At 37.5% G+C, this 24,587-nt stretch overlaps 1 protein-coding gene across 1 annotated transcript in view; it reads left to right on the top strand.

Annotated features, from left to right (window-relative positions):
- LOC128640316 (alpha-2-macroglobulin-like protein 1) overlaps positions 1-24,587 on the top strand; it is a gene marked incomplete in the record, with an annotated part of 543,542 nt that overhangs the window by 474,243 nt on the left and 44,712 nt on the right. Inside the window, 2 exon segments of the mRNA XM_053692806.1 lie at positions 15,116-15,337; positions 15,512-15,636. Coding sequence (XP_053548781.1) covers positions 15,116-15,337; positions 15,512-15,636 — 347 coding nt within the window.

The raw sequence follows: 24,587 nt of genomic DNA, 5'->3' as shown, positions 1-24,587 counted from the left end.
GGTTTCGCTGCCAATTCTCCAGGATATTATCCATGAGTTTGGTGAGATCTCTGGATTCCGGGTTAACACATTGAAATCAGAATTAATGTGGCTCTATAGAAATCCTTTAGGTGACGTAAAACATCCCTTTGTGGAAGTCTCTCAAATTAACTATTTGGGGCTCTATATTTCCAGAAACCCAGAGGATTGGTATAAGTTGAATTACGCGTTCGGGGTTAGTTGCTGTAAAAAAAAACTGGATGAATGGACTTCACTGCCTATTTCTTTATCTGCACGGGTAACATTAATTAAATCAATTATTTTCCCGAAACTTATGTATATATTTCAAAATATTCCGTTATTTCTACACCATAAAGACATTGTTACATATAATAGTGCTTGCTCCAGATTTCTATGGAAAGGTAGTAAACCACGGATCGCCGTTCATCGACTCATGAATTCTAAGCTGGCAGCTGGCCTCGCACTTCCTAACATTCAGATGTATAATCTAGTGATCATAGCTAGATTTGCATTAGATTGGATAACGGGTAAGGACCAGATCTCGGCGTCCATTTGGGAGTCACGGGTAGTGGCCCCGTTTAATTTGAAGGCTTTATTACATTGCCCGATGACCTCTCTCCCTTCGAACATATTTAGTCTGTCCACTTTTAGGAATATAATTATAGCATGGCAGAGGTTGTGTACTGCGTTAGATTACTCCCCGTATCTCTCACAATATTTACCCATATGTGGTAATCCCAATTTTTGCCCTGGACTCTCAAGTCAGATATTTAAAGACTGGGATTTGAAAGGCTTAAATGCCATGAGTCAATTTCTGGGACCAGACGGATATCTATTAACCTACACTGAAATTGCAAATAAATTCAGTCTAGGGCCGCGAGAATTTTACGCCTACCTTCAAGTCAGGCATTTCTTACAGGAGTTGCATAATAACTTCGGGAATAATTGGTCTTTGGGTGAGTTACAGCCCAGGATCTCCCTGTATGCAGAAGGAAATTTGGAATTTCCCCTTTATATCAACTTGTAACTCAGAAATCTTCGGATTTACAGGTAGGCGAGATGATTTCTAAATGGTCTATCCAATTCCCTGATATAGATGAGCAAACCATTGTAGGAAGTTTTAAAATTATTCAACAGAATTGGGTCCCTACCGGTTGTAGAGAATCTCAGATAAAAATCGGGCTCAAGAGGTATTTTACCCCCGGCATGCTTTCTAAATGGTATAACGCAAAGGTTTTATGCTCCAGATGCTCGAGGATGGATGCAGACTTATTCCATTGTCTATGGGGCTGCCCAAAAACTCGACAATTTTGGAGTAAGATCGCATATTGGATGAGCACTGTTTTAAAATTGGAGCATGAGTTAGCTCCCATTGAGATTTTCTTTTTGGTGAGATATCAAGGTCTTAAAAAAAATTATCGCCTTATAAACACAATAATACTAACGGGGCGCAATCTCATCCTTAAACTATGGAAGTCATGTTCGGCACCCACATTGGTTCAACTTAAAGCGGCGGTAGTTAGTCAATATACAACAGAGCAGTACAACATGCCCTTCCCGCACGATCAATACTTGCCTACGTTCTTCAGAAAATGGTAGAAATTTATAAGATCCCTGCCTCCAGCTTATCAGAAAAAAATGATTAAACCATTTAGGGAATCCGATTTCGTTTTGACAAATAAAGGGATATTTCTAGTGCTACAATCTATAGAGGGATGGGTATAGTGTTAGGTTCTATAGAGGAATAGGTATAGTGCTAGAATCTATAAAGAGATAGGTATAGTTCTAGAATCTATAGGTATAGAGCTAGAATCTATAGAGGGATATTTCTAGTGCTAGAATCTATAGAGGGATAGGTATAGTGTTAGAATCTATAGAGGGATAGGTATAGTGCTAGAATCTATAAAGGAATAGGTATAGTGCTAGAATCTATAGAGGGATAGGTATAGTGCTAGAATCTATAGAGGGATAGGTAGACAGCTAGAATCTATGGAGTGATAGGTATTTTGTTAGAATCTGTAGAGGTATAGGTAAAGTAATATATTATATAAAGTGATAGGTATAGTGCTAGAATCTGTAGAGGGATAGGTATAGTGTTAGAATCTATAGAGGGATAGGTATAGTGCTAGAATTTATAGAGGGATAGGTATAGTTCTAGAATCTATAGAGGGATAGGTATAGTGTTAGAATCTATAGAGGGATAGGTATAGTTCTAAAATTTATAGAGGGATAGGTATAGTGCTAGAATCTATAGAGGGATAGGTATAGTTCTAAAATCTATAGAGGAATAGGTATACTTGTGACAGACCCCTCTGTCAACCTCCCTACGGATTATGGATTCGGGCATTATGTTAAGTCACCCTGTGCCCATTATAGGTAACTGTTAGTTTTGAGTAACTGTATTGTCTAAGACAGTTGTTGTTAGCAGTTGTAGTTGTTGCACCAGTTTTTAAACAGTGGCTAGAAGCAAAATAAATAGCTGATTTAGACTTAAACTTGGACTGAATTATTTAGACAACATTTTTAAGATGAGGATGTCTCTGCCTAACTAAAAGATATTGCGGATCCTACTGCCTCTCTGCTACAATTGGTGGCAGCGGTGACTCAACAGATGCAACTTCTGAGAATGGCTTGCATCTTCAGAACTATGAGAGAACAGGATTAATTTTGTCAATAGCTGCTAAAAGTCACCGCCTCCGATGTACAAGGGTGCTCAGCAAGTGCAGGGAATGTGAGAACTTTATGGTGTCAGGCGCAGAGTGTGAGGAGTGTTATTTGACCTGTCACAAGAAGTGCCTGGAAAGTTTGCAAATCAAATGTGGTCATCAGAAGCTACCACAGAAGGTTCCTCTGATTGGGGTAGACTTTTGCCACTTTCCCCGATATTTTCCTGAAGAGGTTCCCTTCATCATTGTAAAGTGTACAGCAGAGATTGAATTGCGAGCATTGGGGCAGCAGGGTTTATATCGTATCAGTGGGGCCCAAGTCAGAGTAGAAAAACTTCTTCAAGCTTTTGAAAATGGAAGAGACCTTGTTGATCTCTCTGGTCATTCACCACATGATATCACCAGCACCCTGAAACAATTTCTGAAAAAGCTTCCAGACTCAGTGGTCTCTCATCAGCTCTATGGAGAATTCATGGAATTTTCAAGGGACTTTCAAGATGACAAGAAAGAGAGTGGACAGCACTCAGAACCTGTACAACAAATGAAGGATATTCTGTGTCGGCTCCCAGCAACTAACTACAACACACTTCGTCATTTGATTGCCAACAGGTGGATTGCATAGTAACCCTCTGCATCCAGAACACCAAGGTGATGGAGAGTTGGAATTTATGTCATATTCTAGGGGACACTTCAGCCGAACACCTGTGAAAGTCCCTCATGGGGAACAAAACAAAGTTCAAGAATCAGAGGTTAACTCTGAAGTTAGAGAGGAATAGACAGAATGAAGAGTCTTTTAATACTAAAGACTTAATGAGGCCCATAAGGGAAAAAGAGGAATATTGGAGATATGAGCTGGAATTAGACACACTGTGGAGAAAGAAAGAAAAACTGGGAGAGAAGGGAAATACATATTTAAAGAGACTCTGCTCTCCAGGTATGCGATTACACCGGATGCATACAGGAGGCAGTTCAGAGACACTATTAAACTAGCTGGAGATTCCTACGTTGAGTGGGCACGTAAGGTGCACCGCACAGCAGCTCACTGGATAGCGGGGGGCCAAGCCGTATCTGGGGAAGAGGTGCTGCAGCTATTCCTGTTGGAACATTGCTTCGACAAGTTATCCGCAGGAGTTAGAGAGTGGGTTTGGGACCATAAACCCTCCACCCTGCATGAAGCTGCTCGCCTGGCAGATGAGTATACGGATGCCCGCAAACTGGACACTGCTACCACTAAGATCCCTGCCAGAGTGAAGTACAGACCCACAGTCACCCCAGCAGCTACCAGTTACCAACCCCCGGTGCACTGCTCTACCACACCGCCTTCAGCCACAAACTATCCTCAGAAAGCCTGGTTCAACTCACAGGATTACTCACAGCCTATTTGGTGCTTTGGATGTAAGCAACTAGGGCACAAAAGACCAGAGTGTCCCCTAAACACAGCTAACCAAGCACAGTCCTGGAGAAGACCCACCGGCGGAAACCCACGTAACCCTCAGCATGCTGCCCACTGCATAGAGGAGGAAGAATGCTGGGGCATCCTACATGAAGCAGACCCCGTGCAAGCTGCCCACTGGGATAACCAGCAACTGGTTAAAGTAAATGGTCTACGGGATACTGGTGCTACCATGACCTTGCTCCAAAAGAACTTGGTGTCTGAGAACCAGCACACCGGAGACACTGTGGCTGTGAGGGTAGCAGGGGGCACTGTGTTCTGCCTACCTGTTGCCCGGGTACATTTGGATTGGGGAGTGGGCACTAGACATGTGAATGTGGGGGTCATGAAGGACTTACCAGCTGATGTTGTCCTTGGAATTGACTTGGCCCCCCTTGTTTCTGCCTACGCTCCCATGGGTCCCACCAATGTTAACCCTGTGACTACCTGTGCCCAGATCCATGCCACAGAGACTGACCCACCTGCTGCTGAGCCCCAGAACGCTGAGCTCAGTAAATCTCTGTCCACTATTGATACGTGGAAGTCCTGTTACAATGCGCTGATGAAGGAGAAGAGTCAAGTAGAGGATGAAATGGTCACATTAAACAATCACGTAACGGTGCTAGAAGGAGAAAAGAGGAGCGCAGAGGAAAAAGCGCGTTTAGAACGGGAATCTCTGCTAGACAAGCTGCACCGACAGACCACAGAAAAAAACAACTTCAGAGTGGAACATGAAACATTAAAGACAAACTTAGCGACACTGGAGGAGAAGCTGACGCTGGTTCATAGTGAGGTGCAGCAACTCAAGGGCACCCTATGTCAGTATGAAGGACTTGTGGATACCTATAAAGAGCAGGTAGAATTTTTTTTGTAAAGAAGTCGATGAGATTTGTCTCCAACTGGAAAGAAGCGTCTCTGAAAACAAAAACTTGAAGGAATGTTTAGCCCTGGTCTGGTAACTGAAGAAGTTGAACCCTTATTTATATGGACAGGAATTCTCTCTCATAACGGGAATGCATATGGATTGTCCCGGCAAACTGACATTCCTACCACCTCCTAGTCCGGTCATCCCCAAGTTGACCCGCCAAAGGGTCAAGCCGGGTCTGCCGGGGTGTCCCACCAGGAGGGGGCCATGTGACAGACCCCTCTGTCAACCTCCCTACGGATTATGGATTCGGCATTATGTTAAGTCACCCTGTGCCCATTATAGGTACAGGGTGCAAATCCAACAGTACTGGAGGGGTTAACTTCAGTTTTGAGTAACTGTTAGTTTTGAGTAACTGTATTGTCTAAGACAGTTGTTGTTAGCAGTTGTAGTTGTTGCACCAGTTTTTAAACAGTGGCTAGAAGCAAAATAAATAGCTGATTTAGACTTAAACTTGGACTGAATTATTTAGACAACATTTTTAAGATGAGGATGTATCTGCCTAACTAAAAGATATTGCGGATCCTACTACCTCTATGCTACAATACTGCTAGAATCTATAGAGGAATAGGTATAGTGCTAGAATCTATAGTAGAAATGTGCGATTCGTTTTGGATCGATTCGGAAATTCAATCCGAATTTCCGAATTGAAATAGTGCCGAATCTACCGAATAAATCCGAATTAGTTCGGATTTATTTGGTAGATTCGGATGGCCATGGATTACACTAGTATTGTACAGTATATTAGGTTATATCACTCTGCTATGGGTTACACCTAATATACAGTACATAATACTAGTCTAATACACAGCACATCCCACCTAACACATACCGAAATTCCGAATTTCCAAACCGAATCCAGCCGAGTTGATTCGAATCCGAATTAATCCGGAACAAATCCGAACCAAATTGATTCAAATTTTTCAGAATTCATATCGATCCGAACCGAAATTCGAAAAAATCTGAATCGATCCGAACCGAATTTTTTCGCATGCACATGTCTAATCTATAGAGGGGTAGGTATAGAGCTAGAATCTATAGAGGGATATGTATTTTGCTAGAATCTATAGAGGGATAGTTATAGTGTTAGAATCTATAAAGGGATAGTTATAGTGGTAAAATCTATAGAGGGATAGGTATAGAGCTAGAATATATAGAGGGATAGGTATAGTTCTAAAATTTATAGAGGGATAGGTATAGTGCTAGAATCTATAGAGGGATAGGTATAGCTCTAAAATCTATAGAGGAATAGGTATACTGCTAGAATCTATAGAGGAATAGGTATAGTGCTAGAATCTATAGAGGGGTAGGTATAGAGCTAGAATCTATAGTAGAAATGTGCGATTCGTTTTGTATCGATTCGGAAATTCGACCGAATTCGTTAATTTCAGCGATTCGGATCAATCCGAATTTCCGAATTGAAATAGTGCCGAATCTACCGAATAAATCCGAATTAGTTCGGATTTATTTGGTAGATTGGGATGGCCATGGATTACACTAGTATTGTACAGTATATTAGGTTATATCACTCTGCTATGGGTTACACCTAATATGCAGTACATAATACTAGTCTAATACACAGCACATCTCACCTAACACATACCGAAATTCCGAATTTCCGAACCGAATCCAGCCGAGTTGATTCGAATCCAAATGAATCCGGAACGAATCCGAACCAAATTGATTCAAATTTTTCAGAATTCGAATCGATCCGAACCGAAATTCGAAAAAATCTGAATCGATCCGAACCGAATTTTTTCGCCATGCACATGTCTAATCTATAGAGGGGTAGGTATAGAGCTAGAATCTATAGAGGGATATGTATTTTGCTAGAATCTATAGAGGGATAGTTATAGTGTTAGAATCTATAAAGGGATAGTTCTAGTGGTAAAATCTATAGAGGGATAGGTATAGAGTTAGAATATATAGAGGGATAGGTATAGTTCTAAAATTTATAGAGGGATAGGTATAGTGCTAGAATCTATAGAGGGATAGGTATAGCTCTAAAATCTATAGAGGAATAGGTATACTGCTAGAATCTATAGAGGAATAGGTATAGTGCTAGAATCTATAGAGGGATAGGTATAGTGCTAGAATCTATAAAGGGATAGTATGGTGCTAGAATCTATAGATGGGTAGGTATAGTGCTAGAATCTATAAAGGGATAGGTATAGTGCTAGAATATATAAATGGATATGTATAGTGCTAGAATATATAGAGAGATAGGTATAGTGCTATCATCTATAAAGGGATAGCTATAGTGCTAGACTCTGTAGAGGGATAGGTATAGTGCTAGAATCTATAAAGGGATAGGTATAGTGCTAGAATCTATAAAGGGATAGGTATAGTGATAGAATCTATAGAAGGGTTGGTCTAGTGCTAGAATCTATAAAGGGATAGGTATAGTGCTAGAATCTTTTGAGGTATAGGTCTAGTGCTAGAATCTATAGAGGGATAGATATAGAGCTAGAATCTATATAGGGCTAGGCGTAGTGCTAGAATCTATAAAGGAATATGTATAGTTCTAGAATCTATAGAGGAATAGGTAGAGAGTTAGAATATATAAAGGAATATTTCTAGTCCTATAATCTATAGAGGAATAGGTATAGTGCTAGAATCTATAGAGGGATAGGTATAGTGCTAGAATCTATAGAGAGATAGGTATAGTGCTAGAATTTATAGAGGGATAGGTATAGTGCTAGAATCTATAGAGGGATAGGTATAGTGCTAGAATCTATAGAGAGATAGGTATAGTGCTAGAATTTATAGAGGGATAGGTATAGTGCTAGAATCTTTAAAGGGATAGGTATAGTGCTAGAATCTATAGAGGGGTTGGTCTAGTGCTAGAATCTATAAAGGGATAGGTATAGTGCTAGAATCTTATGAGGTATAGGTCTAGTGCTAGAATCTATAGAGGGATAGATATAGAGCTAGAATCTATATAGATTCTAGCACTACGCCTAGCCCTATAAAGGAATATGTATAGTTCTAGAATCTATAGAGGAATAGGTAGAGAGTTAGAATATATAAAGGAATATTTCTAGTCCTATAATCTATAGAGGAATAGGTACAGTGCTAGAATCTATAGAGGGATAGGTATAGTGCTAGAATCTATAGAGAGATAGGTATAGTGCTAGAATTTATAGAGGGATAGGTATAGTTCTAGAATATATAGATGGATAGATATAGATCTAGAAATATTAGAGGGATAGGTTTAGTGCTAGAATCTTTTGAGGGATAGATCTAGTGCTAGAATCTATAGAGGGATGCAGAGCTAGAATTTATATAGGCATAGTGCTATAATCTATAAAGGAATATGTATAGTTCTAGAATCTATGGAGGAATAGGTAGAGAGTTAGAATATATAAAGGGATATTTCTAGTGCTAGAATCTATAGAGGAATAGGTATAGTGCTGGAATCTATAGAGGGATAGGTATAGTGCTAGTATCTATAAAGGGATAGGTATAGTGCTAGAATCTATAGAGGGATAAGTATAGATCTAGAATATATATAGGGATAGGTACAGTGCTAGAATCTTTAGAGGGATAGGTATAGTGCTAGAATCTATAGAGGGATAGGTATAGTGCTACAATCTATAGAGGGATAGGTATAGTGCTAGAATCTATAGAGGGATAGGTATTGTGCTACAATCTATAGAGGGATAGGTACAGTGCTAGAATATTTAGAGGGATAGGTATAGTGCTAGAATCTATAGAGGGATAGGTATAGTGCTAGAATCTATAGAAGGATAGGTATAGTGCTAGGCTCTATAGAGGGATAGGTATAGTGCTAGAATCTATAAAGGGATAGTATAGTGCTAGAATCTATTGAGGGATAGGTATAGAGCTAGAATATATAGAGGGATAGGTATAGTGTTAGAATCTATAGAGGGATAAGTAGACAGCTAGAATATATGGAGTGAAAGGTATTGTGCTAGAATCTATAGAGGGATAGTTATAGTGTTAGAATCTATAGAGGGATAGGTATAGTTCTATAATCTATAGAGGGATAGGTATAGTGTTAGAATCTATAGAGGGATAGGTATAGTTCTATAATCTATAGAGGGATAGGTATAGTGCTAGAATATATAGAGGGATAGGTATAGTTCTATAATCTATAAAGGGATAGGTATAGTGTTAGAATCTATAGAGGGATAGGTATAGTTCTAGAATCTATAGAGGGATAGGTATAGTGTTAGAATCTATAGAGGGATAGGTATAGTGCTGGAATCTATAGAGGGATAGGTATAGTGTTAGAATATATAGAGGGATAGGTATAGTGTTAGAGTGGTAGAATTTATAGAGGGATAGATATAGAGCTAGAATCTATAGAGGAATAGGTATAGTGCTAGAATATATAGAGGGATAGGTATAGTGTTAGAATTTATAGAGGGATAGGTATAGTTCTACAATCTATAGAGGGATAGGTATAGTACTAGAATCTATAGAGGGATAGGTATAGTTCTAAAATCTATAGAGGAATAGGTATACTGCTAGAATCTATAGAGGAATAGGTATAGTGCTAGAATCTATAGAGCTGTAGGTATAGTGCTAGAATCTATAAAGGGATAGGTATAGAGCTAGAATCTATAGAGGGATATGTATTTTGCTAGAATCTATAGAGGGATAGTTATAGTGTTAGAATCTATAGAGAGATAGGTATAGTGCTAGAATCTATATAGATTCTAGCACTACGCCTAGCCCTATAAAGGAATATGTATAGTTCTAGAATCTATAGAGGAATAGGTAGAGAGTTAGAATATATAAAGGAATATTTCTAGTCCTATAATCTATAGAGGAATAGGTACAGTGCTAGAATCTATAGAGGGATAGGTATAGTGCTAGAATCTATAGAGAGATAGGTATAGTGCTAGAATTTATAGAGGGATAGGTATAGTTCTAGAATATATAGATGGATAGATATAGATCTAGAAATATTAGAGGGATAGGTTTAGTGCTAGAATCTTTTGAGGGATAGATCTAGTGCTAGAATCTATAGAGGGATGCAGAGCTAGAATTTATATAGGGATAGGCATAGTGCTATAATCTATAAAGGAATATGTATAGTTCTAGAATCTATGGAGGAATAGGTAGAGAGTTAGAATATATAAAGGAATATTTCTAGTCCTATAATCTATAGAGGAATAGGTATAGTGCTGGAATCTATAGAGGGATAGGTATAGTGCTAGTATCTATAAAGGGATAGGTATAGTGCTAGAATCTATAGAGGGATAAGTATAGATCTAATATATATATAGGGATAGGTACAGTGCTAGAATATTTCGAGGGATAGGTATAGTGCTAGAATCTATAGAGGGATAGGTATAGTGCTAGAATCTATAGAAGGATAGGTATAGTGCTAGGCTCTATAGAGGGATAGGTATAGTGCTAGAATCTATAAAGGGATAGTATAGTGCTAGAATCTATTGAGGGATAGGTATAGAGCTAGAATATATAGAGGGATAGGTATAGTGTTAGAATCTATAGAGGGATAAGTAGACAGCTAGAATATATGGAGTGAAAGGTATTGTGCTAGAATCTATAGAGGGATAGGTATAGTGTTAGAATCTATAGAGGGATAGGTATAGTTCTATAATCTATAGAGGGATAGGTATAGTGTTAGAATCTATAGAGGGATAGGTATAGTTCTATAATCTATAGAGGGATAGGTATAGTGCTAGAATATATAGAGGGATAGGTATAGTTCTAGAATCTATAAAGGGATAGGTATAGTGTTAGAATCTATAGAGGGATAGGTATAGTTCTAGAATCTATAGAGGGATAGGTATAGTGTTAGAATCTATAGAGGGATAGGTATAGTGCTGGAATCTATAGAGGGATAGGTATAGTGTTAGAATATATAGAGGGATAGGTATAGTGTTAGAGTGGTAGAATTTATAGAGGGATAGATATAGAGCTAGAATCTATAGAGGAATAGGTATAGTGCTAGAATATATAGAGGGATAGGTATAGTGTTAGAATTTATAGAGGGATAGGTATAGTTCTACAATCTATAGAGGGATAGGTATAGTTCTAAAATCTATAGAGGAATAGGTATACTGCTAGAATCTATAGAGGAATAGGTATAGTGCTAGAATCTATAGAGCTGTAGGTATAGTGCTAGAATCTATAAAGGGATAGGTATAGAGCTAGAATCTATAGAGGGATATGTATTTTGCTAGAATCTATAGAGGGATAGTTATAGTGTTAGAATCTATAGAGAGATAGGTATAGTGCTAGAATCTATATAGATTCTAGCACTACGCCTAGCCCTATAAAGGAATATGTATAGTTCTAGAATCTATAGAGGAATAGGTAGAGAGTTAGAATATATAAAGGAATATTTCTAGTCCTATAATCTATAGAGGGATAGGTATAGTGCTAGAATCTATAGAGAGATAGGTATAGTGCTAGAATTTATAGAGGGATATGTATAGTTCTAGAATATATAGATGGATAGATATAGATCTAGAAATATTAGAGGGATAGGTTTAGTGCTAGAATCTTTTGAGGGATAGATCTAGTGCTAGAATCTATAGAGGGATGCAGAGCTAGAATTTATATAGGGATAGGCATAGTGCTATAATCTATAAAGGAATATGTATAGTTCTAGAATCTATGGAGGAATAGGTAGAGAGTTAGAATATATAAAGGGATATTTCTAGTGCTAGAATCTATAGAGGAATAGGTATAGTGCTGGAATCTATAGAGGGATAGGTATAGTGCTAGTATCTATAAAGGGATAGGTATAGTGCTAGAATCTATAGAGGGATAAGTATAGATCTAGAATATATATAGGGATAGGTACAGTGCTAGAATCTTTAGAGGGATAGGTATAGTGCTAGAATCTATAGAGGGATAGGTATAGTGCTACAATCTATAGAAGGATAGGTATAGTGCTAGGCTCTATAGAGGGATAGGTATAGTGCTAGAATCTATAAAGGGATAGTATAGTGCTAGAATCTATTGAGGGATAGGTATAGAGCTAGAATATATAGAGGGATAGGTATAGTGTTAGAATCTATAGAGGGATAAGTAGACAGCTAGAATATATGGAGTGAAAGGTATTGTGCTAGAATCTATAGAGGGATAGGTATAGTGTTAGAATCTATAGAGGGATAGGTATAGTTCTATAATCTATAGAGGGATAAGTATAGTGTTAGAATCTATAGAGGGATAGGTATAGTTCTATAATCTATAAAGGGATAGGTATAGTGTTAGAATCTATAGAGGGATAGGTATAGTTCTAGAATCTATAAAGGGATAGGTATAGTGTTAGAATCTATAGAGGGATAGGTATAGTGTTAGAGTGGTAGAATTTATAGAGGGATAGATATAGAGCTAGAATCTATAGAGGAATAGGTATAGTGCTAGAATATATAGAGGGATAGGTATAGTGTTAGAATTTATAGAGGGATAGGTATAGTTCTACAATCTATAGAGGGATAGGTATAGTACTAGAATCTATAGAGGGATAGGTATAGTTCTAAAATCTATAGAGGAATAGGTATACTGCTAGAATCTATAGAGGAATAGGTATAGTGCTAGAATCTATAGAGAGATAGGTATAGTGCTAGAATTTATAGAGGGATATGTATAGTTCTAGAATATATAGATGGATAGATATAGATCTAGAAATATTAGAGGGATAGGTTTAGTGCTAGAATCTTTTGAGGGATAGATCTAGTGCTAGAATCTATAGAGGGATGCAGAGCTAGAATTTATATAGGGATAGGCATAGTGCTATAATCTATAAAGGAATATGTATAGTTCTAGAATCTATGGAGGAATAGGTAGAGAGTTAGAATATATAAAGGGATATTTCTAGTGCTAGAATCTATAGAGGAATAGGTATAGTGCTGGAATCTATAGAGGGATAGGTATAGTGCTAGTATCTATAAAGGGATAGGTATAATGCTAGAATCTATAGAGGGATAAGTATAGATCTAGAATATATATAGGGATAGGTACAGTGCTAGAATCTTTAGAGGGATAGGTATAGTGCTAGAATCTATAGAGGGATAGGTATAGTGCTACAATCTATAGAAGGATAGGTATAGTGCTAGGCTCTATAGAGGGATAGGTATAGTGCTAGAATCTATAAAGGGATAGTATAGTGCTAGAATCTATTGAGGGATAGGTATAGAGCTAGAATATATAGAGGGATAGGTATAGTGTTAGAATCTATAGAGGGATAAGTAGACAGCTAGAATATATGGAGTGAAATGTATTGTGCTAGAATCTATAGAGGGATAGGTATAGTGTTAGAATCTATAGAGGGATAGGTATAGTTCTATAATCTATAGAGGGATAAGTATAGTGTTAGAATCTATAGAGGGATAGGTATAGTTCTATAATCTATAAAGGGATAGGTATAGTGTTAGAATCTATAGAGGGATAGGTATAGCTCTAGAATCTATAAAGGGATAGGTATAGTGTTAGAATCTATAGAGGGATAGGTATAGTGTTAGAGTGGTAGAATTTATAGAGGGATAGATATAGAGCTAGAATCTATAGAGGAATAGGTATAGTGCTAGAATATATAGAGGGATAGGTATAGTGTTAGAATTTATAGAGGGATAGGTATAGTTCTACAATCTATAGAGGGATAGGTATAGTACTAGAATCTATAGAGGGATAGGTATAGTTCTAAAATCTATAGAGGAATAGGTATACTGCTAGAATCTATAGAGGAATAGGTATAGTGCTAGAATCTATAGAGCTGTAGGTATAGTGCTAGAATCTATAAAGGGATAGGTATAGAGCTAGAATCTATAGAGGGATATGTATTTTGCTAGAATCTATAGAGGGATAGTTATAGTGTTAGAATCTATAGAGAGATAGGTATAGTGCTAGAATCTATAAAGGAATAGGTATAGTGCTAGAATCTATAGAGGGATAGGTATAGTTCTAGAATATATAGAGGGATAGGTATAGTGCTAGAATCTATAGAGGGATAGGTCTAGGGCTAGAATCTATAAAGGGATAGGTATAGTGCTAGAATCTATAGAGGGATAGGTAGACAGCTAGAATTTATGGAGTGATAGGTCTTGTGCTAGAATCTGTAGAGGTATAAGTAAAGTGATATATTCAATAAAGTGATAAGTATAGTGCTAGAATATGTAGAGGGATAGGTGTAGTGTTAGAATCTATAGAGGGATAGGTATAGTGTTAGAATCTATAGAGGGATAGGTATAGTGTTAGAATCTATAGAGGGATATGTATAGTGCTAGAATCTATAGAGGGATAGGTATAGAGTTAGAATCTATAGAGGTATAGGTATAGTTCTAAAGTTTATAGAGGGATAGGTGTAGTGCTAGAATCTATAGAGGGATAGGTATAATGTTAGAATCTATAGAGGGATAGGTATAGTTCTAAAATTTATAGAGGGATAGGTATAGTGCTGGAATCTATAGAGGGATAGTTATAGTGCTAAAACCTATAGAGGAATATGTATAGTGCTAGAATCTATAGAGGGATAGGTATAGTTCTAAAATATATAGAGGGATAGGTATAGTGCTGGAATCTATAGAGGGATAGTTATAGTGCTAAAATCTATAGAGGAATATGTATAGTTCTAGAATCTATAGAAGGATAGGTAGACAGCTAGAATCTATGGAGTGATAGGTATAGTGCTAGAATCTATGGAGTGATAGGTCTTGTGCTAGAATCTGTAGAGGTATAGTTAAAGTGATATAATCTATAAAGTAATAGGTATAGTGCTAGAATCTATAGAGGGATAGTTATAGTGCTAGAATCTATAGTGGGATAGGTATAGTGTTTGAATCTATAGAGGGATAGGTATAGTTCTAGAATCTATAGAGGGATAGGTATAGTGCTAGAATCTATAGAGGGATAGGTATAGTGCTAAAATCTATAGAGAGATAGGTATAGTGCTGGAGTCTATAGAGGGATGGGTATAGTTCTAGAATCTATAAAATGATAGGTATAGTGTTAGAATCTATAGAGGGGTAGATCTAGTGCTAGAATCTATAGAGGGATAGGTATTGTTGTAGAACCTATAGGTATAGAGCTAGAATCTGTAGATGAGCACACTCCTCTTTTCTATAACAGCCTTTTCATCCCACACAGGACACAGTGGTGGCTCTGGATGCACTTTCAAGATTTTCTGAGATAACACACTCTGGTTATGAAGGTCTGGAAGTGAATGTGACACCAGTAGATGGAAATGCCCCTAAGCATCAATTATGGGTGGACAGTTCAACAAAACTCCTAGTGCAGAAGATCCGTCTTGGAAAGTTGCCCGGAGCTTACACTGTCCATGTCCATGGGGAAGGTTGTATCTATCTACAGGTCAATACTAGTGGACAACGGTCACATTACATTTATCTCTTAGCAATGATTCCTCTTTAGCTAGAGTTATAGTGACTTAAGTCAGAATTAAAATCTTCTAGGGGAAATCATTTCTTCACTAAATAATAAATACAATCAGTTGGCCTTAAGTGATATAATCTTGTTTTCATACAGGCAATACTGCACTATAACTCCTATCCTGCTGGGACCAGTCCTGTCTTTGAGCTCCAGCTGAGCACAAGTGGTATGGGCTGTGAGGGTCAGTCTGCACCTTGCTTTAACCTTACAATCAACGTACGGTGAGTATAAGGGACTATATTTACCAAAAGTAGCCAGGTAATGAAATCTAGATATAAATTTATTATTAGGTGAACTTAATGGTGGTGCAGACCCAAAATATTATATTCAAAACACAGATAGCAGAACTCAAAACTCCAATGTCTCAAAAAGAAAGGGACTTCATCACTATTTAAATATATGAAAAATGACAATTTTATTTATAGAAAAAAATATTTTAAAATTAGAAAAAAAAACATTCCTTTCATGTAAGTGGCAAGAGTCCAGAAAGCCTCAGCCAGACTCATCCTCGACATCCCTCTCCAATGCCACATCACCAAACACCTAAGGAACCTTCACTGGCTCCCCATCAACAAGAGAACCACCTTCAAGCTCCTTACCCACGCGTTCAAGGCCCTACACAACATCGGACCCAAATACATAAACCACCGCGTAAATTTCTACACCCCCGCCAGACAACTACGATCGGCCGACCAAGCACTCGCAGTCATCCCCCGCACCAGCAAATCCACAGTGGGCGGAGGATCCTTCTCCCACATAGCAGCAAAGACATGGAACACCCTCCCACTGCACTTCAGACAATCCACCTCCCTTACAAAGTTCAGAAAGGACCTCAAAACCTGACTCTTTAACTGAACGCCCATCCCCTCCCTCCTCCTATCTGCTTTCCCTTAGCGCCTTGAGACCCTCACGGGTGATTAGTTTGCGCTCTATAAGTACCCAATAGATAGATAGATAGATAGATAGATAGATAGATAGATAGATTGATAGATAGTCCATGAGCTAGTGACGTATGGGATATACAGTACATTCCTACCTGGAGGGGGCAAAGTTTCCCAAACCTCAAAATGCCTATAAATACACCTCTCACCTCACTCATACTTCAGTTTTACAAACTTTGCCTTCGTTGGAGGATGGTGAAGCAAGTCATGCTTGATTTTTTCTGTGAAAGGCGCTTCTAAGCATTTTGAAGCCCAGTTACTCGCAAAGTACAGTGTTTGTCTGAGGGATGTGAAGGGAGTTTTTGCCTAATGATGCCATGTTTTCACCTATGGGAAATCTATTCTAAGGCTCTCTGTAACTTCGGTTGTGGGGATTCATCTGCCACCTCCCTTTACAGATCGACATTATACTCCTCTACTCCTCTGCTATGTTTTAGTACTGGTTTGTCTGTCTGTTATATGTGGATGGTTGTCTTCAGGTAAGTATATATCTTTTTTTTAAGAAACTCTCAGCTATGTTTGGCACTTTATATTTTAAGTTTTAAATATATATTGCATATATTTGCCATGAGTCAGGTCTATGTTTATTTCCCCTTGCAGTCTAACAGTTTCAGCATGAAAATTATGTTTGGGAGAATTTTAGTAATATTTTTCTTAGCTGAGGTTCCAGCTAGTAATTTTGGTGTTTTTTCAAATTTTTGCGGGCAAATTAGGCTTGCGATGGCGCAAAATGCTTCTATCTATTGCGTCATTCTTGGCACAAATTTTTTTGGGAGCGAAGGTTGCATCTTTGTTGATGCAAATTTTTTGTTGCGCCTGTTATGATGCAAATCGTGTCATTTCCTGTTAATCTTGACGCCAAAAGTTTTTTCTCAGCATTTGTGGCATCTTTGTTGGCGTCATTTTTGGCGCCAAAAATTTTGTTACATTAATTCTCTCCCCCTTTTGCTCTCTGCTTTCATTTGTTACAGAGGGCTATGATATTTGCTTTTGTTTTTTCATATAAGCATTTTTCCCATTACTGAAACTGCTATTTTGTGGAAATTTGATATTTTGTTTAAATGTTATTTTTTCTTTTTTGTTACATTTTTCAAGATGTCTCAAACTGATCCATCCTCTGATGTTACTGTAGAAATTATGCAGCCTGTACATAATTTCTACCAAAGCTAAGTGTGTATATTGTTTAATTAGCTGATTTATTTCTTCAGCTCAAATATGTGGCACTTATGTTTTATTATTCATACTGATAATGTTTCTATAGTACATATACATCTACTGTTTTACCTTCACAGTCTAATGTACATGATATTACTGTTGATATAAAGGATTATATTGCAAAAGATATAGAGAAGGCTATGACTGCTATTTCACCTTCAAATTAATGTAAACAATCTCTCCTAACTTCTCATAAACCTATGAAGTTTGTATTGATCAACTGCATACTGTAGTATTTCTGCTGATGTGGTTTTCTCTGACTCAGAGGATCCTATTTCAGAGACTGATTTTGATAAATCAAATTTTCAATTCAATGTATTCATTCTTTATTAAGGAAGTATTGTTAACTTTGAGTATTAAGGAATCTAGTCCTCTTGAAAGAATAGCAATGTTTGAATTCTGGGTGTTTTTTTTTTTTTTTAAATCAAAGATTTTTATTAAGGTAATTAGCAAAACAAAACAAGAGCCACATATAAACAAGAAAACAAGTTATTACAAAATAGACATGGCTAATAACAATAGTAAATCATGATAGACATAGAGAACAAGTATATCCTACTATATTACCAGTATACCTCGGATATATACATTGTAAGATTTACATTGATACCTTATATTTTTATTTTTATTTTTGAACATAATATTACTGTAGTACCTCACTAGTAAAGCGTTCTGTCCATTAGTATGATATTTTCAACTGTCATATGTAGATTAAAAATCATAAATGAGAGATACATTTTTACCCCGCAGGGTGCATAATACTAATTAAAGTAAACATATCAAACTTTACAACTCAAAAGTATATAATGGTAACATGAAACTTATGTGTGTGTGCGCCAAAAAGCGGATGAGTACCGCAGATAAATCCACCAAATTGGGTGATAGATAAAAAATGAAAGAGAATGTATTAAAAAATTCACCAAATTGGGCGGATGTATGGTGGGGGGAGAGATAGAACACAGTCTTTAGACACTATATAGGTAAAGGTATAGTGCAGACTTTAATTAAGGCTATATTAAGCGGCCAGTTACAATACGGAGTTGTTGGTGGGCTCAAGACTCCCTACTTTTTAACAGTGCTATTTGAAAGGATGTGGGTAGTTATTCCTTCTGAGTTATCGCCACTAAAATGGTAATAAAATACATTAATCATTCTATCTATGAGGTGGGAACGCCTGAGGTACCTAACTAAAAGACATGAGGCATATAAAAAATAACAGCTTACAAATGACAAAATACAAGTATTACATTTTCCTGTAGATATTGGCAGTGCACAGCTTACCCATCACAAAGATATATCTAGTGTCAAATATAATGTAGTGAAAGGTCACAAATCTGGTAGCCCACTAGGTTCTACAGCACCTATAAATATCGCCACATCTACTGGCCCGGCCGCAGCCAGCAGGACAGGCTTAGATTAACATACTGAACCCTTAGACCCCAGATTTAAGTGATTTAGTCAGAGGTTCCCCTGTGTTTTGGGTTATGTCAGCAGAACTAGTATAAACCTCCTAAAATATGTGTGAAACAACCCTTGAGTACTGGCTAGGTTCATAAAACAACGATTAACAGTAGAATATATATAAAACATAAGATGTGAGAAAAGCCTCTAAAAACACAAGCATAGCTAATTTCACATAAAACAGTTATTGCTAAAAACTAAGTCTGTAAACCTTGTAAAAAAAAGGAGGTATTACGTAATAGCATAGAGGGCACTGTCTGTTATTGGGGATTAACCAAGAACTAAATACCGTCCATTTTACATCAGAGTCCCTTTAAGTCCATGAGAATTCACAAGGTTTCATGGCCGAGAAAAAATGTTATGATGTGAGCGCTACCTTGCGCTACTCACTCATTGATCCAATACTGCAGTGATATGACGTCCCACATAATGATAAGGAGCAGTTTGTGTCATGCTGGGAGTATAGAAAATGCAATTTTAAAGTCCTGCCATATTTATAAAACAGAGAGGAGGGTTCCTGTCAGTCCGGATATACCCGTCTTTGACTTTCAGGGAAAGCCTCCTGAATTAACCTATGCCAGAACGCATAGGAGCCGGGGCCCCTGGAATCATGCTGGCCCGGTGATCATGTGCCAGATAGAGCTGCACCGCTATGTAAGAAAGAGTATTAGGGTGACTTCTGGAGCGTGGATATAGCCTCACGCATGACTGCAGGCTGAGCGCGACATCTATTGTCTCACTTAGCGTAGGCTTCTGACTTGAAAGGGGGTTTCCGATACTATCGGTATCTGCAGAGCCGATGGTAATGTGAGCTGTAGGCTGTAGGTCGTTGGGTTTGCTTGTGCCATTAAACTTTGACCACGACACCTCTAAATGAATTGCGCTATGCTGCACAGACCTCATATGGATGTTGTGAGGCTGCAGGATATTTAGCTGTTTACAGCTATCAGATTGTGCCTCCATCTTAGGCTCGAGGCTCCAGATCTCTGCTTTGAACCCTTCTTCCACAGCCCTGAGTGCGTCTCCTCCTAAATGTGGTGGAGCGAGTTCACTAAGGTCATTCACTCCCTCAGATTCACCTGGCAGCGGTGCATATTGTTGCGGGTCACTAGCGGCTCTCAATTCCTCAATAAGAGCCTGCCGATGGTGGTCTAAAGAGAGCATTAAGTTGCGCAGTTCAAGAATAATTTGCCTCTCCATGAGGCAGCTTAAGGGGGAGTTAAAAGCGGAGCTGTATCTCTTAGGAGCAGGATGATGTATGAAAGTCTCACAATATGGCGGCGCACTCCATGCAGCAGCCTCAGCAAGCTGACAGGCCTTCATACTGTTGCGTTGTCATCTGTAATATATTATGAGCCAATCTTCCATGCCTTGTATATCCACGCTTGTTTGGGGCTAGATCTGATAGTATGAGAGTGTCTCACATGCCAAAAATATAAAGTTCATAGCTCACATATCAGGAGCTCTGAAGTAGTGTGTCTTGCTGCATTGGCTGCTGGCTCCGCCCCCCGAATTCTGGGTGTTTTTAAGCTTCTGAGGTAACTCTTGAAGTTTTTCTTATTCCAGATGCTATCTATCAAATGTTTAGTAATGAATCTAAACTTAGTGCTTCTTTTTACCTTTCTTCTAGGTTTTAAAAGCTATATCCTTTACCTATGGCTAATTTAGTGTTTTTAGGTAAAAGTCCCTAAAGGTGGGGCTATTTCTTCTCTTGCTGACCATACTTCTATCCTATGGAAGATATTTCTTCTTTTAAGGAGTTTTTAGATAGGAAGTTTGTTTCCTATCTTAAAAGAAGCATATTTACATATTGGATATCTTTTTAACTTGCCCTTTCTATGGCTAATGTTGCTACTGTTTCAAATTTTTTGGTTGGACAGTTTAGTTATCAGATCTTGATTTGTCTAAGCATTGTTCTTTTACTTCAGCATGCTAATCATTTCATTTATAAAGCTATATTTTATGTCATTTTAACTTATATTAAATCTCTGCTTTTAGCCATTTTTACTAGAAAAGTTTTATGGCTTAAAGAGACACTGAACCCAAATTTTTTCTTTTGTGATTCAGAAAGAGCATGCAATTTTAAGCAACTTTCTAATTTACTCCTATTATCAATTTTTCTTCGTTCTCTTGCTATCTTTATTTGAAAAAGAATACATCTAACCTTTTTTTGTTGGTTCAGAACTCTGGACAGCACTTTTTTATTGGTGGATGAATTTATCCACCAATCCGCAAGAACAACCCAGGTTGTTCACCAAAAATGGGCCGGCATTTAAACTTGCATTCTTGCATTTTAAATAAAGATACCAAGAGTGAAGACAATTTGATAATAGGAGTAGATTGGAAAGTTGCTTAAAATTTCATGCTCTATCCGAATCACAAAAGAAAAAAAATTGGGTTCAGTGCCCCTTTAAGTCTCTGATATGGTGTTTAAATTTAGATTACTATCTTATTATTTTAGAATAGTAACTTTTTAATATTTTCTATTGGATTTTATTTTCTCCTCTATTACTGGGGGAAAGGGAGTCTTTTCTGCCCCAAGTTAAGAAATCTAAGGGTAATTTTTAAAGGGACAGTCTATTCCAAAAAAAACTTTCATGATTCAGATAGGGCATGTAATTTTAAACAATTTACTTTTATCACCAATTTTTCCTTGTTCTCTTTGGTATTCTTAGTTGAAAGCTTAACTTAGGAGGTTCATATGCTAATTTCTTAGACCTTGAAGGCCGCCTCTTAAGAATGCATTTTAACAGGTTTTTCACCACTAGAGGGTGTTCATGTTTTTCATATAGATAACACTGTGCTTGTGCTCGTGAAGTTACCTGGGAGCCATCACTGATTGGCTAAACTGCAAGTCTGTCAAAAGAACAAATAAAGGGGCAGTCTGCAAAGGCTTTCAGTTTAGCTCAGTTTAGCCAAAGGAAAACAGGCACAAACATGAGAACATAGCAAAAACAAAAACAAGTAAGTACTTCATATTAAGTTGCTTTCAATATGGATTATAAAACAATTATAGGCTGAGTTTTATGGCGGTATATATGAATCAAAGCATGAGGCAATAGCCAAGGTTCAAGTATGTAAGAGTGACAAGAGTTAATGAGATACAGAGTCTTAATGAGCAATATTTATGGTCCATGATGGAATAAAAACAGATATGGTCAGACCTAAACTGAAGCTGTCATCACCATGATACCAATAACATTATAGGAAATATTTAAGAACAAATGACAACAGCATCATTGGCTCACGGCAGTTCTGATAATTCAGCCGACTCCCTTTGCCCTGCAAGTGAGACTCATGCTGTTGGAACAAAAACCTTTGATCCAGGCCAGATCCAACACCCCATGTAATAAAAATACCAGAATCTTGTATCCAGAGTAGATAACACTGTCCTGCTGGTATTCCTCGATCAAGGCAGTTTCTGTGGTGAAGTAAGTTGTGCGCTGCACAACTGGCAGTCCTTGCTGTTTTAAGGATAGTGCTTATAGGATCTGATGTGTGCGACTTCAGTGAAGTAACCTTTGCAACTGTTTGCACTTCTTTATACAGGGTTGCGCAGGAGGAAATCAAGGCACCTAAACAAGGTAAAAAAGTAGCAGTCAGTTCTTCGAGGACTTGTTGTATGTACTCCTCCATCTTAGCCCGCTATTTCAATGCCTTCCGTGGGTGAGAGTTGTTGTTTACTCTCCAGCTATCTCCAGGGATATCAAATGGTCAGAGTAGCCAAACTACTAAGGATATACGCTTGGGGTTGTGCCAAATAAAACTTAATAAGCAGATTAGTAAGAGTCTCCACTGCAGAGCTCCAACTTCACGCTGCCATCAAGTTACCCCGCCCACCGGAAGTCTGAAGACTAGGGATGGGCGAATGTGCAAATTTTCGAATTTCGAATGTAGAACGAATGTTATTACCGAAATTCGAATTCTAAATTCGAATGTCGATAAGAACGAATATTCTTAAAAATTCGAAAATCGAATGTTATTTACAGTTTTCGAATGTCACTTTCGAATTCGAATGTTTATAATTATATCGAATGTCTACATTCGAAATTCGAATTTTTCGAATTCGAATATAAATTCGAATTTTTCGAATTCGAATATAAATTCGAATTTTTAGAATTCGAATATAAATTCGAATTTTTTGAATTCGAATATAAATTCGAATTTTTCGAATTCGAATATTGCATAATTCGAATATTACATTTAAAAGCATTAGAAATACTATTACAATCTAAATTCGAATTTTTCGAATTCGAATACACGTATTGCATAATTCGAATATTACATTTAAAGAAAAAGCATTAGAAATACTATTACAATCTAAATTCGAATTTTTCGAATTCGAATACACGTATTGCATAATTCGAATATTACATTTAAAGAAAAAGCATTAGAAATACTATTACAATCTAAATTCGAATTTTTCGAATTCGAATATTGCATAATTCGAATATTACATTTAAAGAAAAAGCATTAGAAATACTATTACAATCGAAATTCGAATTTTTCGAATTCAAATATTGCATAATTCGAATATTACATTTAAAGAAAAAGCATTAGAAATACTAATACAATCTAAATTCGAATTTTTCGAATTCGAATATTGCATAATTCGAATATTACATTTAAAGAAAAAGCATTAGAAATACTATTACAATCTAAATTCGAATTTTTCGAATTCGAATATTTTCGAATGTAATCGTAAAATTCGAAACCGAACATTCGAATTTCGAATGTTAGAATGTTATGTAAACATTCGAAATTCGATTCGAACGAACGAATGTGTTAAAATTCGTGCCGTTTTTCGAATGTTGCGAAACATTCGCCCATCCCTACTGAAGACCCACTTTTAACAAAACCACCAATGTGCCTAAAGGAGTATGTGTAAATCACTTCCGTGTAGAATCTTGGCTTCCTAAGCTGTATAGCCCTCCCTTTAGGGAATCGTTGGTGCAGCTTCCACACTTTCTGAGTTCTAAGGAGTACTCAGGCCAAGAAAACACTGAAATACAAGCACAGAGAAGTGCAACCACGACTCAAGGTAAAAATCTCAAAACATTTATTGAGCACACAATCTTATGCACTTACTAAAATTCAGTAAAAAACATCAGCTTAAAACAGTCAATCCATATATGGCTCCCAGCATTGGTACAGGCCCTCAGCACTGTTGTCGTCCACCCTTTAGGCAATCTGTTGGCTATAACTGCTGAAGTAAACAAATAGGCTGTATGGTAAGTGGTAGAACAGCTGCAGATTGATCCGTCTATGCGTTTCGTCTGACCTCTGCAGACTTTTTCAAGACTCTTGGATCAGCTGTTTTGTTCCGCGAGGATCCTCTTCCATTTTAACTGTTCTGCTCCGCCCTTTACTGTTATGTATTCTAGGCTTCAGGGCTTAACAAACACACCCACCAGCCATGTGCTGATGACGCGTGTGTACACATCCATTCATTGGAGCAATAACCGGCTAACTTCAATTCCTGTTGGTAGGTCACATAATGACATGGAAATTACGTATTGCATGCTAACTTGCTTGTAATCTGATCACTTAGATGC

This window comes from Bombina bombina, chromosome 9 (genome assembly GCF_027579735.1).
Source record: "Bombina bombina isolate aBomBom1 chromosome 9, aBomBom1.pri, whole genome shotgun sequence".
Classification (NCBI taxonomy): Eukaryota; Metazoa; Chordata; class Amphibia; order Anura; family Bombinatoridae; genus Bombina; species Bombina bombina.
The sequence above is the reverse complement of the archived record's forward strand: the minus strand, read 5'-3'. Positions and strand labels throughout refer to the sequence as shown.